General features: G+C 49.8%; 2 protein-coding genes across 2 annotated transcripts; both read left to right on the top strand.

Moving 5' to 3' along the window:
- Window positions 1-5503: 5503 nt before the first annotated feature.
- Window positions 5504-8770, top strand: LOC142485854 (E3 ubiquitin/ISG15 ligase TRIM25-like). The gene is given in 4 exon segments (XM_075584559.1): window positions 5504-6706; window positions 6709-7211; window positions 7213-7531; window positions 7534-8770. Coding segments are annotated over 4 exon segments (1548 nt in total). The 5' UTR covers window positions 5504-6297; the 3' UTR covers window positions 7851-8770.
- Window positions 8771-10101: 1331 nt separating this feature from the next.
- Window positions 10102-11312, top strand: LOC142485855 (E3 ubiquitin/ISG15 ligase TRIM25-like). The gene is given in 2 exon segments (XM_075584561.1): window positions 10102-10708; window positions 10711-11312. Coding segments are annotated over 2 exon segments (1059 nt in total). The 3' UTR covers window positions 11163-11312.
- The last annotated feature ends 4413 nt before the right edge of the window (window positions 11313-15725 follow it).

Below are 15725 nucleotides of genomic sequence, written 5' to 3'. Positions count from 1 at the left end.
TGGCTTAAGGGAACTTTTTATGTTGCATGCCTTTGTTTACCGTTTTATTGGTAATGATATCTATGCGACAATATTGACAATATTTATATTCTGTTATTGTGTTCTATTGAATATCCCAAACAAGAAATTATTCATTTCTTAATGTAGTGAGTTGGACTATATTTAAGTTCATACACGTTGTTACAGCTTAAAGAGTACTATGCCATTCGACTACTCATCAAGAGACACCCACTATTCCATGTAGTGAGTTGGATTATATCCAAAGTCATATGCATATATTAGAAGCCTATAAGTTTATGTGCATATATTGTACATGCTTTCCTAACATGTATTTTTTCTTATGCAATATCTATCGGGATGAATCAGCAGTCTTTGTTTTTAACTCACGTTTTTTAATCATTTTTTATTTTTAAATTTCTTTTTCTTTGGGATTATTTATGTAACTTTTCACTTGGTGTTGTGCCTTAAATGTAATGATCTCGCTATGGGTGTGTATGAAACTAGCTAATGCACATTATTCAGCAGGTGAGAGGTTTTACCCTCCACACCACTATGGCCAATCATAGTGCAGTACACCCTATATAGAGATCATCCCAGGCATAGGGAGTTACTCTTTGAAAAAGTCCGTGACCCGGACGAAACGCGTCAGAGGTTGACTATGGCTGCTGTTCACTTGTTTGTTCAATAAAGTTTTTTATTTTTTCTACATGCGTTTGGCTGTTTAGAGGAGTCGTGACCGCGGCGTCACTCGCTTTTTCACCTATATCACTGGGCAGCCCGTGGCTGGAGTGTCTGGTAAATACAGAGCCTTTGGAGCCCCTTCTTCACATAGGTCATGGTCAGCAACCACTAGAAATATGGTCAGTCAGAGCGTAGTGTCATACTTGCTCCCCAAAACCCGTGCTTTGGCTAGACCAGGGAGTTGGCGGAGGTATTGGAAAAGTTCATGCGCGGGGGTAGTGCTGGGAATATCTCCCACTGTGAGCACGTGGTGGGGGCTCATGTGTAGTCCCAATGCCCAGTCGCGGACCTCTTGTTTAGATGGTACAAACATGGTGTTCAGGTCTCAGTAATTTAACTGCTGCATAGGTCACCCCAGGTCTGAGAATCTCAGCAGCGCCTCCAAATATAGTGCACTTTCCCCCACCCCCTTGGAGAATGTGTGGCTGCAGTGTGTGTGGTGCAATACCTGTGGCTCACAGGAGGTCTGAGCCTCCACTGCAGGGACCCTGGGGTGTATCCTGGTACGGTGTTCTTCAGCGCCTCCACCTGTAACGGATCCTACTGTGTGGAATACCCATTACAGGACTTATATACATATATATACTTAAACAATAACCACAGACACACTGGGTAAAACATAAAATAACAACTTTACTACAGCACCATAGTATGGCTACTGGTTACAGCCTAACCACCAGGCCTCGCAGGGCAATAACCACCTGCCCACTGTCCCCCACACTTGTTCACAGTCCCCACAGTACCTGATGGGACCCTTGGGCACCCAACCACCCTAGTGTCCACAAGGATATAACCCCTCACTCTTATGTGGTCAGCACTGCCTCTACTGTGTATATTGGTGCACTTGTGCGTGGGGTACCTGCCGGGTGCATCCGCTCCCGGGCGCGCTGTGTCCTGCAATGGGGTACACGGACCCAACGATGATCTGCGTGGGATGCCCACCTCAACGACAATCTCTTCCATGGGGGTGGTATGGTCCCAGACCACCAAGAGCCAGGATGCCGCTGTGTACTGTCTGTGTCCCCCACTACAAGCTACAGGGGCAGTTTCCCTATCTTCTGGGCCTGTCCCAGTAGCAGCCACAAACTGAGGGGAGTTGGGCCTAGCTGGGGTCTATCAGGGTGTCTCTGGCCTAGTGCAGATGCCACAGGCACCTGCACACTCACACCCTACTCCTTTAGTATCCAGCTTCCAACTAACTGTCCCCTTAACTGTCAGAATCCTAACTGCCATACATCTCTCAGCCCTATTGGTTACCTGGCAACACGTCCTGCAGCCCCTGAAACGTGTAGTTCCCCTGCCGTGCTATACTCCTATGGAAAGGTAAGGGGATAAACAGGGGACCATGGTAGTCCTCTACGGCTCTGTTATACGTCCCCCACACCCCCCACCCTACTAGTTTCGCCATAGGCTTCGTCAGGGGAATATTCTCTTCTTCCATAGTGACTTTTCTCCCCGGGGGAGAGGTGTGACCAGCTGCAGGGAGAGAGTCGTTAGTTTAGATATTATCCCCGTGTTTAAGTGTTTGTCTTATTGAGAAAGCGTGGGATACAGATGTATTGCCCAGTGGGTGCAAAGGGAATATAATGCCAATAACCCTTATACCCCAATCCCTGTGATATGCACATCGCCCGCTCATACTATTCCCCAGGGACCTGTATCCCCGAGATTCAGTACGTTATACCGGGCGCCATATCTGAGAGCCCCCTGCTGTGTGTCCGTAGTGTGCTTAGTGTTTCAGTGTATATATATATATATATATGTGCCTATTCAGCCCCACTTATTCTACTTATTACTTATAATAAAGTATTTTAATAATCCAATATTCCTAGTCAATAAACGAGAGGCAATTAATATGGTTACTTGTTTGGTCTACAATAGGTTCTGTCCCTGAACCAGTCCTGTTACACCTGACACATACGTTGACCACAGGAGGGGGCGCTGTAATGGGCTCTTAGGTCCTGTTCCTGCTTTGGTAACAATACCTAAATTCTCTGCTCCGATGACTCATGTAGAGACAGACGGGGATACTATAAGCTCACAGGTATATAGTCTAGTATAGAATTTATTACGTACGTTCCTCTCAATGCTCGTCTTATGTGTAACGTTTATAGGGCAATTCACACGGCAGCTTAAGCGATGGCGCTGGTACGTATAAGAAGTGGGTACGATGTCTGTCTCATATTTTTATTCATATTGTCCTACTAGTGCTATCTGTATTTTTATATCACTTTACAAATAATTGCCTGGTCTCCCGTGACATACAGGACTCTCATTCCTCATATTGTACACTGCAGCCAGGAACTTACAGGGTTAATAGTCTGAGTAACAAACTCCCCGCCCCCTGTGTGCTGAATAACAAGAGAATTTAAGTTTCGTTTCCTGTTGCTGCTTCCAAGCATGGCGTCTGCTGGTCTGAGAGAGGAGCTAACCTGCCCCATCTGCATGAGCATTTATACCCAGCCTGTAACGCTGAGATGTGGGCATAACTTCTGCCAGGGCTGTTTCTCTCCGAGTCTCTGATCTAATCCAGCAGCTGGAAATAAAGAAGGACGAGCTGTCCAGGAAGATGCTTCACATTGAGGAGCTGAGCAACATCACTGATCCACTAACTGTCTTACAGGGACGGGAATCAGACAATGCTGAGGACCGAGAGAGAGGGTAATAAGGTCCCTGCTGTAGGGGATGTGTATGAGGTTCTCATCCCACTGACCTTCCAGAGATTAGCTGATATTGTGACTGATCTAATAGCAAAGAGCGGGTTCTGTGTGCAGGGGGATTCAGGCATATTACTGGATGTAAATACAGCTGCTAATAATGTATCTGTATCAGGTGACCTGAAAACTGCATCCTGCTCAGAAAGAAACCAGTTACGTCCAAATACACCAGGGAGATTTCGGTCTGCTCAGGTTTTAAGCAGCAGGAGTTTTTCCTCAGGACAACATTACTGGGAAGTGGAGATCAGTGACTCAGGGGACAGGGGGTAGGGATTTCCTATCCCAGTATAGTAAGGAAAGGCGGTCTGTCCCGCATAGGAGAAAATAATAAGTCCTGGGGTTTGTACATGTGGGATAATAATCATTCAGTGATACATGACTCAATACAAACACGGATATATCCCGAGTCTCCCGTGCAGAGATTAGGAATATACCTGGACTATGAGGCTGGGCGGCTGTCCTTTTATCAGCTGTGTGACCCGATCAGACACTTACACACCGTCACTGCCACCTTCACTGAGCCTCTTCATGCTGCGTTCTGTGTATGTGAGAAAGGCTGGGTCAGAATCAGGAGCTAGGAGTACTGATCCCGGCCCAGCAGGGGAACCCATAGAAAAAGTATCTTATACTATATTAGTGAAAGCACTGTATGTTTGCCTGTCTGGATGTCCGGTGTCCCTAGCGGCAATCTCATTGGTCCCTTGGGCCGCCCGCCCCCGCACACCTCTCATTGGCCTCACACACTCACACCACCCCCTTGGCCCGCCCCCCACACCTCGCATTGGCCTGAGGCGGAGTGACGGGCCAAAGGTCCACAAAAAAAAAAAAAAAAAACACACACACACCTCTCTGTCCTCTCCCCCCCCATCACACTCACCTCCCTCCCACTCCATTCCCTCCCGCTCCACTCCCTCCCCGGCGGCGCCCGGAAGCCGCTCCACTCCCTCCCGCTCCACTCACCTCCCTCCATTCACTCCCGCTCCACTCACCTCCCACTCCATTCCCTCCCGCTCCACTCCCTCCCCGGCGGGGGGACACGCGCCCACCTAAGAGGCGCCCGGAAGCCGCTCCACTCACCTCCCGCTCCACTCACCTCCCACTCCATTCCCTCCCACTCCACTCACCTCCTACTCCATTCCCTCCCGCTCCACTCCCTCCCTGGCGGGGGTTGGCACACGCGGCACCTAAGAGGCGCCCGGAAGCCGCTCCACTCCCTCCCGCTCCACTCCCTCCCGCACTCACCTCCCTCCCGCTCCACTCCCGCACTCACCTCCCTCCCGCTCCACTCCCTCCCGCACTCACCTCCCTCCCCGGCGGGGGGACACGCGGCACCTAAGATGGCGGCGCCCCGAAGGAGAGGTGACGTGTGTGTGTCACTGTGTGTGTGTGTCACTGTGTGTGTCACTGTGTGTGTGTGTCACTGTGTGTGTGTGTGTGTCTCACTGTGTGTGTGTCTCACTGTGTGTGTGTGTGACACTGTGTGTCTCTCACTGTGTGTGTGACACTGTGTCTCTCACTGTGTGTGTGTCTCTCACTGTGTGTGTCTCTCACTGTGTGTGTGTGACACTGTGTGTGTGTCTCTCACTGTGTGTGTGTCTCTCACTGTGTGTGTGTGTCTGTGTCACATGGGGGGGGGCAGGAGGGGAGAGAGAGGGGGGGAGCGGAGAAACATACAGGGGGAGTGGAGAGGAGAGACCCGGAAATTTTAACCAACCCACCCCCCTCCTGTCCACTCTCCCCCCCCCTCCTCCTCCCGTCCGCACTCTCCCCCCCTCCTCCTCCCGTCCGCACTCTCCCCCCCTCCTCCTCCCGTCCGCACTCCCCCCCCTCCCGTCCGCTCTCCCCCCCCCTCCCGTCCGCTCTCCCCCCCCCCCCCTCCTCCCGTCCGCTCTCCCCCCCCCTCCTCCCGTCCGCTCTCCCCCCCCCTCCTCCCGTCCGCTCTCCCCCCCCTCCTCCCGTCCGCTCTCCCCCCCCCCTCCTCCCGTCCGCTCTCCCCCCCCCCTCCTCCCGTCCGCTCTCCCCCCCCCTCCTCCCGTCCTCGGCACACCCACATCCGCACCCCCACATCAGCACCAAACCCTCCCAAATCAGCACACCGATACAATCACCATCAGTACAGCCACAGCAGCACTACCACTGCACATGGGCCGTGTGGACCACTCCCCACCCAAATGCCACACCCACACCACAAACATCCCGGGCAACGCCGGGGCTCTCAGCTAGTATATAATATAGTACATAGAAATAAGAATATACTGGGAGGGATTCAGTGAGCGAGGGAGAGAACAGGGGAATATATCTCATGTATTAATCAGTTACCCAGAGGGGCCCTTCAGCACTTTGCAATGTATATATATATATATATATCTCACATACCTGTCCTGGGGATATCTGAGGTAACACATGGTAAAGATACAATGTTACTGGGCCCAAGAGCTAACTCTCTTGGACCCTTATACACGGATCAGGAGTAACCAAAACCAGGCTTAACCTTTGTGAACCAGGTCACCCCCTCCCGTCACAACGGCCCCATCGGGGGCCTCTGCCTTTCTTAACACACACAGCTGACTTAAAAGGTTACTTAACACCTGAAGTGCTAAACCTCTGTCACATGTCACCAAACACCCCATGTGAGCACAGACAGGAGACGCTGCAAATTCTATTAAATACTCATTCCTCATATTGTATACTGCAGCCAGGAACTTACAGGGTTAATGGTCACACAGCTAAAGTCTGAGTTACAAACTCCCCGCCCCTGTGTGCTGAGAAGGGAAACGCCCCACTGGTTATATGAGACAAAGGAGAATTTCAGTTTCGTTTCCTGTTGCTGCTTCCAAGCATGGCGTCTGCTGGTCTGAGAGAGGAGCTAACCTGCCCCATCTGCCTGAGCACTTATACCCAGCCTGTAACGCTGAGATGTGGGCATAACTTCTGCCAGGGCTGTATTGGGAGTGTGTGGGATTCCCAGGGGGGATCTGGACTTTATACCTGTCCTGAATGCAGAGCAGAGTTTCAGGAGCGTCCTGCACTGCAGAGGAACCTGGAGCTGTGTAACATAGCGGAGCGTTTCCTTTCTACTCAGCCGGAGCAGGAGGAGGCTGTGATCTTCTGCACTTACTGTGTTACCTCCTCTGTACCCGCTGCTAAAACATGTCTGCTGTGTGACACCTCCCTGTGTGATATTCACCTAGAGAGACACAGCAAGTCAGAGGAACACGTCTTAACTGAGCCAACCACCTCCTTAAAGAACAGAAATGCCCCGTCCACAAGAAGCTCCTAGAGTATTACTGCACTGAGGATGCTGCCTGTATCTGTGTGTCCTGCTGCCTGGTCGGAGAGCACAGGGGACACCAGGTGGAGTCGCTGAATGAGGCATCTGAGAAGAAGAAGGAGAAACTGAGACATGTTCTGGAGAAACTGACTTCAGTGAGAGAGGAGACTGAGAAAAGGGCCCAGAGTCTGCAGGAACAGAAGAGAGAAGCGCAAGAGAAAGCAGTTGGGGTAACAGCCCGAGTCACTGCCCTGATTAGGGACATCAGGGCACAGCTGGAAGTCCTCGAGAAGCGAGTCCTGAGTGAGATCACCAGGTGGGAAGAGCAGGTTTCTCTCCCAGTCTCTGATCTAATCCAGCAGCTGGAAATAAAGAAGGACGAGCTGTCCAGGAAGATGCTTCACATTGAGGAGCTGAGCAACATCACTGATCCACTAACTGTCTTACAGGGACGGGAATCAGACAATGCTGAGGACCGAGAGAGAGGGTAATAAGGTCCCTGCTGTAGGGGATGTGTATGAGGTTCTCATCCCACTGACCTTCCAGAGATTAGCTGATATTGTGACTGATCTAATAGCAAAGAGCGGGTTCTGTGTGCAGGGGGATTCAGGCATATTACTGGATGTAAATACAGCTGCTAATAATGTATCTGTATCAGGTGACCTGAAAACTGCATCCTGCTCAGAAAGAAACCAGTTACGTCCAAATACACCAGGGAGATTTCGGTCTGCTCAGGTTTTAAGCAGCAGGAGTTTTTCCTCAGGACAACATTACTGGGAAGTGGAGATCAGTGACTCAGGGGACAGGGGGTAGGGATTTCCTATCCCAGTATAGTAAGGAAAGGAGGTCTGTCCCGCATAGGAGAAAATAAGAAGTCCTGGGGTTTGTACATGTGGGATAATAATCATTCAGTGATACATGACTCAATACAAACACGGATATATCCCGAGTCTCCCGTGCAGAGATTAGGAATATACCTGGACTATGAGGCTGGGCGGCTGTCCTTTTATCAGCTGTGTGACCCGATCAGACACTTACACACCGTCACTGCCACCTTCACTGAGCCTCTTCATGCTGCGTTCTGTGTATGTGAGAAAGGCTGGGTCAGAATCAGGAGCTAGGAGTACTGATCCCGGCCCAGCAGGGGAACCCATAGAAAAAGTATCTTATACTATATTAGTGAAAGCACTGTATGTTTGCCTGTCTGGATGTCCGGTGTCCCTAGCGGCAATCTCATTGGTCCCTTGGGCCGCCCGCCCCCGCACACCTCTCATTGGCCTCACACACTCACACCACCCCCTTGGCCCGCCCCCCACACCTCGCATTGGCCTGAGGCGGAGTGACGGGCCAAAGGTCCACAAAAAAAAAAAAAAAAAACACACACACACCTCTCTGTCCTCTCCCCCCCCATCACACTCACCTCCCTCCCACTCCATTCCCTCCCGCTCCACTCCCTCCCCGGCGGCGCCCGGAAGCCGCTCCACTCCCTCCCGCTCCACTCACCTCCCTCCATTCACTCCCGCTCCACTCACCTCCCACTCCATTCCCTCCCGCTCCACTCCCTCCCCGGCGGGGGGACACGCGCCCACCTAAGAGGCACCCGGAAGCCGCTCCACTCACCTCCCGCTCCACTCACCTCCCACTCCATTCCCTCCCACTCCACTCACCTCCTACTCCATTCCCTCCCGCTCCACTCCCTCCCTGGCGGGGGTTGGCACACGCGGCACCTAAGAGGCGCCCGGAAGCCGCTCCACTCCCTCCCGCTCCACTCCCTCCCGCACTCACCTCCCTCCCGCTCCACTCCCGCACTCACCTCCCTCCCGCTCCACTCCCTCCCGCACTCACCTCCCTCCCCGGCGGGGGGACACGCGGCACCTAAGATGGCGGCGCCCCGAAGGAGAGGTGACGTGTGTGTGTCACTGTGTGTGTGTGTCACTGTGTGTGTCACTGTGTGTGTGTGTCACTGTGTGTGTGTGTGTGTCTCACTGTGTGTGTGTCTCACTGTGTGTGTGTGTGACACTGTGTGTCTCTCACTGTGTGTGTGACACTGTGTCTCTCACTGTGTGTGTGTCTCTCACTGTGTGTGTCTCTCACTGTGTGTGTGTGACACTGTGTGTGTGTCTCTCACTGTGTGTGTGTCTCTCACTGTGTGTGTGTGTCTGTGTCACATGGGGGGGGGCAGGAGGGGAGAGAGAGGGGGGGAGCGGAGAAACATACAGGGGGAGTGGAGAGGAGAGACCCGGAAATTTTAACCAACCCACCCCCCTCCTGTCCACTCTCCCCCCCCCTCCTCCTCCCGTCCGCACTCTCCCCCCCTCCTCCTCCCGTCCGCACTCTCCCCCCCTCCTCCTCCCGTCCGCACTCCCCCCCCTCCGTCCGCTCTCCCCCCCCTCCCGTCCGCTCTCCCCCCCCCCCCCTCCTCCCGTCCGCTCTCCCCCCCCCCTCCCCCGTCCGCTCTCCCCCCCCTCCTCCCGTCCGCTCTCCCCCCCCTCCTCCCGTCCGCTCTCCCCCCCCCCTCCTCCCGTCCGCTCTCCCCCCCCCCTCCTCCCGTCCGCTCTCCCCCCCCCTCCTCCCGTCCTCGGCACACCCACATCCGCACCCCACATCAGCACCAAACCCTCCCAAATCAGCACACCGATACAATCACCATCAGTACAGCCACAGCAGCACTACCACTGCACATGGGCCGTGTGGACCACTCCCCACCCAAATGCCACACCCACACCACAAACATCCCGGGCAACGCCGGGGCTCTCAGCTAGTATATAATATAGTACATAGAAATAAGAATATACTGGGAGGGATTCAGTGAGCGAGGGAGAGAACAGGGGAATATATCTCATGTATTAATCAGTTACCCAGAGGGGCCCTTCAGCACTTTGCAATGTATATATATATATCTCACATACCTGTCCTGGGGATATCTGAGGTAACACATGGTAAAGATACAATGTTACTGGGCCCAAGAGCTAACTCTCTTGGACCCTTATACACGGATCAGGAGTAACCAAAACCAGGCTTAACCTTTGTGAACCAGGTCACCCCCTCCCGTCACAACGGCCCCATCGGGGGCCTCTGCCTTTCTTAACACACACAGCTGACTTAAAAGGTTACTTAACACCTGAAGTGCTAAACCTCTGTCACATGTCACCAAACACCCCATGTGAGCACAGACAGGAGACGCTGCAAATTCTATTAAATACTCATTCCTCATATTGTATACTGCAGCCAGGAACTTACAGGGTTAATGGTCACACAGCTAAAGTCTGAGTTACAAACTCCCCGCCCCTGTGTGCTGAGAAGGGAAACGCCCCACTGGTTATATGAGACAAAGGAGAATTTCAGTTTCGTTTCCTGTTGCTGCTTCCAAGCATGGCGTCTGCTGGTCTGAGAGAGGAGCTAACCTGCCCAATCTGCCTGAGCACTTATACCCAGCCTGTAACGCTGAGATGTGGGCATAACTTCTGCCAGGGCTGTATTGGGAGTGTGTGGGATTCCCAGGGGGGATCTGGACTTTATACCTGTCCTGAATGCAGAGCAGAGTTTCAGGAGCGTCCTGCACTGCAGAGGAACCTGGAGCTGTGTAACATAGCGGAGCGTTTCCTTTCTACTCAGCCGGAGCAGGAGGAGGCTGTGATCTTCTGCACTTACTGTGTTACCTCCTCTGTACCCGCTGCTAAAACATGTCTGCTGTGTGACACCTCACTGTGTGATATTCACCTAGAGAGACACAGCAAGTCAGAGGAACACGTCTTAACTGAGCCAACCACCTCCTTAAAGAACAGGAAATGCCCCGTCCACAAGGAGATCCTAGAGTATTACTGCACTGAGGATGCTGCCTGTATCTGTGTGTCCTGCTGCCTGGTCGGAGAGCACAGGGGACACCAGGTGGAGTCGCTGAATGAGGCCTCTGAGAAGAAGAAGGAGAAACTGAGACATGTTCTGGAGAAACTGACCTCAGTGAGAGAGGAGACTGAGAAAGGGCCCAGAGTCTGCAGGGACAGAAGAGAGAAGCGCAAGAGAAAGCAGCTGGGGTAACAGCCCGAGTCACTGCCCTGATTAGGGACATCAGGGCACAGCTGGAAGTCCTAGAGAAGCGAGTCCTGAGTGAGATCACCAGGTGGGAAGAGCAGGTTTCTCTCCGAGTCTCTGATCTAATCCAGCAGCTGGAAATAAAGAAGGACGAGCTGTCCAGGAAGATGCTTCACATTGAGGAGCTGTGCAACATCACTGATCCATTAACTGTCTTACAGGGACGGGAGTCAGACAATGCTGAGGACAGAGAGAGAGAGGGTAATAAGGTCCCTGCTGTAGGGGATTTGGATGAGGTTCTGATCACACTGACCTTACAGAGATTAGCTGACATTGTGATTGATCTAATAGCAAAGAGCGGGTTCTGTGTGCAGGGGATTCAGGCCTATTACTGGATGTAAATACAGCTGCTAATAATGTATCCGTATCACGTGACCTGAAAACTGCATCTTGGTCAGAAAGAAACCAGTTACGCCCAAATACACGAGGGAGATTTGTGTATAATCAGGTTTTAAGCAGCAGGAGTTTTTCCTCAGGACAACATTACTGGGAAGTGGAGATCAGTGAATCAGGGCGCAGGAGGGTAGGGATTTCCTATCCCAGTATAGTAAGGAAGGACGTCAGTCCTTCATAGGATTTAATAAGAAGTCCTGGTGTTTGCACATGTGGGGTAATAATCATTCAGTGATACATAACTCAATACAAACACGGATATATCCCGAGTCTCCCGTGCAGAGATTAGGAATATACCTGGACTATGAGGCTGGGCGGCTGTCCTTTTATCAGATGTGTGACCCGATCAGACACTTACACACCGTCACTGCCACCTTCACTGAGCCTCTTCATGCTGCGTTCTGTGTATGTGAGAAAGGCTGGGTCAGAATCAGGAGCTAGGAGTACTGATCCCGGCCCAGCAGGGGAACCCATAGAAATAGTATATATAATATAGTACATAGAAATAAGAATATACTGGGAGGGAATCAGTGAGCGAGGGAGAGAACAGGGGAATATATCTCCTGTATTAATCAGTTACCCAGAGGGGCCCTTCAGCACTTTGCAATGTGTGTATATGTGTGTATATATATATATATATATATATATATATATATATATATATATATATATATATATATATATATATATATATATATATATATATATATATATATATATATATATATATATATATATATATATATATATATATATATAGTGGTTGACAAATCACCAAAAAATCTACTCGCCACACAAAAAAATCTACTCGCCACCTAGTACCAAACGTGGTGCTGCTTGGGCCAATATTTACTCGCCCGGGGGTCAAATCCACTCGCCCGGGGCGAGCAAATGTATAGGTTTGTCGAACACTATATATATATATATATATATATATCGCATACCTGTCCTGGGATATCTGATTGCGTTAATCTTTGTTTAGTTCCTGTTCTGGGAGCGAGCGTATAGAGTAATATAGGAGCGTATACCCATTACATATATATGTTTGTGCTGTGTCAGTAAATGGAAATGCTTTATAATATAAGAATTGTATGATGCAGAATAACATATTCCTGCTTCTCCCTGAGAATGTTTGTCAGACAAGTGTTTCTCTCACCGCGTCTCTCATCTCATTTAATAAATGTTATCACAATATTTCTAGGTGTGTGATACTGTAAAGAGATGCGTCAGTTCCCCGGATATAACTCTGCCGCTGAGTTATTTTGGCCCTAGGTGGGACGGCAGCTTTAAAGGCGCGTGGGCTAATAATATAATATCTGATAGTCTTATTAATCTTGTCACCTCCCAATGAGCGTTTATTCTATTCCTGTTATTCTGCTGTGTGCAGTGATTCCTGCCTTTCTTGTTATGCTGCAGCATATAATATGCAGTGGGGATATCTGCCAAACATTTACGTTTCATAGGGATAAACCTGTCCTGTTCAGAGGAAATAATGGGTTTCTGCCCCATGATTTAATGTGTATATTATCTCCGGACATATTAGGGAAAAAACCTCTACTGCCTGTAACATTCCCTTTTATCCCTTTTACTTGTTATTTACACACTCACAGTACCGCTGCTTATTATTTACACACCCACAGTACCACTGCTTGTTATTTACAAACACACAGCACCACTGCTTGTTATTTACAAACACACAGCACCGCTGCTTGTTATTTACACACACTCAGTACCGCTGCTTGTTATTTACACACACACAGTACCACTGCTTATTTGCCCGCCCACAATACAGCTGCTTGTTATTTACACACACACACACACACACACACAGAACAGCTGCTTGTTATTTACTCACACACACATGACCGCTGCATGTTATTTACACACACACACAGTACCAACTGCTTGTTATTTACACACAGAGCACCGCTGCTTGCTATTTACACACACAGTACCGCTGCTTGCTATTTACACACACACACAGTACCGCTGCTTGTTTATTACACACCCCCAGTACCACTGCTTGTTATTTACACACACACAGAACAGCTGCTTGTTATTTACACACCCACAGAACAGCTGCTTGTTATTTACACACCCACAGAACAGCTGCTTGTTATTTACACACCCACAGTAACCGCTGCTTGTTATTTACACACACCCACAGTACCGTTGTTTGTTATTTACACACCAACTGTACCGCTGCTTGTTATTTACACACCCACAGTACCGCTGCTTGTTATTTACACACACAGAGAACCGCTGCTTGTTATTTACACATCCACAGTACCGCTGCTTGTTATTTACACACACACACACACACACAGTACCGCTGCTTGTTATTTACACACATACAGAACCGCTGCTTGTTATTTATACGCCACAGTACAGCTGCTTGTTATTTACACACACACCGTACCGCTGCTTGCTATTTACACACCCACAGTACCGCTGCTTGCTATTTACACACACAGTACCGCTGCTTGCTATTTACACACACACACAGTACCGCTGCTTGCTATTTACACACACACAGTACCGCTGCTTGTTATTTACACACACAGCACCTCTGCTTGCTATTTACACACAGTACCGCTGCTTGCTATTTACACACTTACAGTACCGCTGCTTGCTATTTACACACCCACAGTACCACTGCTTGTTTATTACACACCCACGGTACCAATGCTTGTTATTTACACGCCCACAGTACAGCTGCTTGTTATTTACACACACACAGAACAGCTGCTTGTTATTTACACACCCACAGTACAGCTGCTTGTTATTTAACACCCACAGTACAGCTGCTTGTTATTTACACACCCACAGTACCGCTGCCTGTTATTTACACACCCACAGTACCGATGCTTGTTATTTACACACCCACAGTACCGATGCTTGTTATTTACACACACCCAAAGTACAGCTGTTTGTTATTTACACACACCCAAAGTACAGCTGTTTGTTATTTACACACCCACAGTACCGCTGCTTGTTATTTACATGCCCACAGTACAGCTGCTTGTTATTTACACGCCCACAGTACAGCTGCTTGTTATTTACACACAGAACAGCTGCTTGTTATTTACACACCCACAGTACAGCTGCTTGTTATTTACACACCCACAGTACAGCTGCTTGTTATTTACACACCCACAGTACAGCTGCTTGTTATTTACACACCCACAGTACAGCTGCTTGTTATTTACACACCCACCGTACCGCTGCTTGTTATTTACACACCCACAGTACCGCTGCTTGTTATTTACACACACTCAAAGTACAGCTGCTTGTTATTTACACACCCACAGTACCGCTGCTTGTTATTTACACACCCACAGTACCGCTGCTTGTTATTTACACACCCACAGTACCACTGCTTGTTATTTACACGCCCACAGTACAGCTGCTTGTTATTTACACGCCGAACCGCTGCTTGTTATTTACACACCCACAGTACCGCTGCTTGTTATTTACACATCCACAGTACCGCTGCTTGTTATTTACACACGCACAGAACCGCTGCTTGTTATTTACACACGCACAGTACCGCTGTTTGTTATTTACACACCCACAGTACCGCTGCTTGTTATTTACACACACCCAAAGTACAGCTGCTTGTTATTTACACACCCACAGTACCGCTGCTTGTTATTTACACACCCACAGTACCGCTGCTTGTTATTTACACACCCACAGCACCACTGCTTGTTATTTACACGCCCACAGTACAGCTGCTTGTTATTTACACACCGAACCGCTGCTTGTTATTTACACATCCACAGTACCGCTGCTTGTTATTTACACATCCACAGTACCGCTGCTTGTTATTTACACACGCACAGAACCGCTGCTTGTTATTTACACACGCACAGTACCGCTGCTTGTTATTAACACACACACACAGTACCGCTGCTTGTTATTTACACACCCAAAGTACCGCTGCTTGTTATTTACACACACAGTACCGCTGCTTGTTATTTACACACACAGTACCGCTGCTTGTTATTTACACACACACACACACACACCCACAGTACCGCTGCTTGTTATTTACACACACACACACACACACCCACAGTACCGCTGCTTGTTATTTATTTATTAATTGAATCCCTGTGCAACCTGCAGCTAACAGGAGTCTGCATCCCCCATACAGGTATAGCTGAACCCCTCCATATAATAAGCACCTCACTCACCGGAGGAGATCCCCTAACCCCCGCTGTGCCCTGAAGCACTAACTAGCGTGATCCTGCAGCAATAAATCCCGGCTACGTTACTTTTAGTGCATGGTGTGACACAAACTAGTGTGACACAGTGTAACCAGACAGTGACAGACCTCTGTGTGTAACCCGGCTCCTGACACACTGTGCCTGATTAGTGCTTTACCGCTCCCATCTACCCAACGTGCAGACACATATTAGCAGCAGCGTGCCACAGGGGGTCAGCACGCCAGGGGTTAATCTGGATCGCGCCGGCAGCCCATACCTGCGTCTTGTGACACTTACAGC

The sequence above is a fragment of the Ascaphus truei genome, unplaced genomic scaffold (genome assembly GCF_040206685.1).
Source record: "Ascaphus truei isolate aAscTru1 unplaced genomic scaffold, aAscTru1.hap1 HAP1_SCAFFOLD_648, whole genome shotgun sequence".
Classification (NCBI taxonomy): domain Eukaryota; kingdom Metazoa; phylum Chordata; class Amphibia; order Anura; family Ascaphidae; genus Ascaphus; species Ascaphus truei.
The sequence above is the reverse complement of the archived record's forward strand: the minus strand, read 5'-3'. Positions and strand labels throughout refer to the sequence as shown.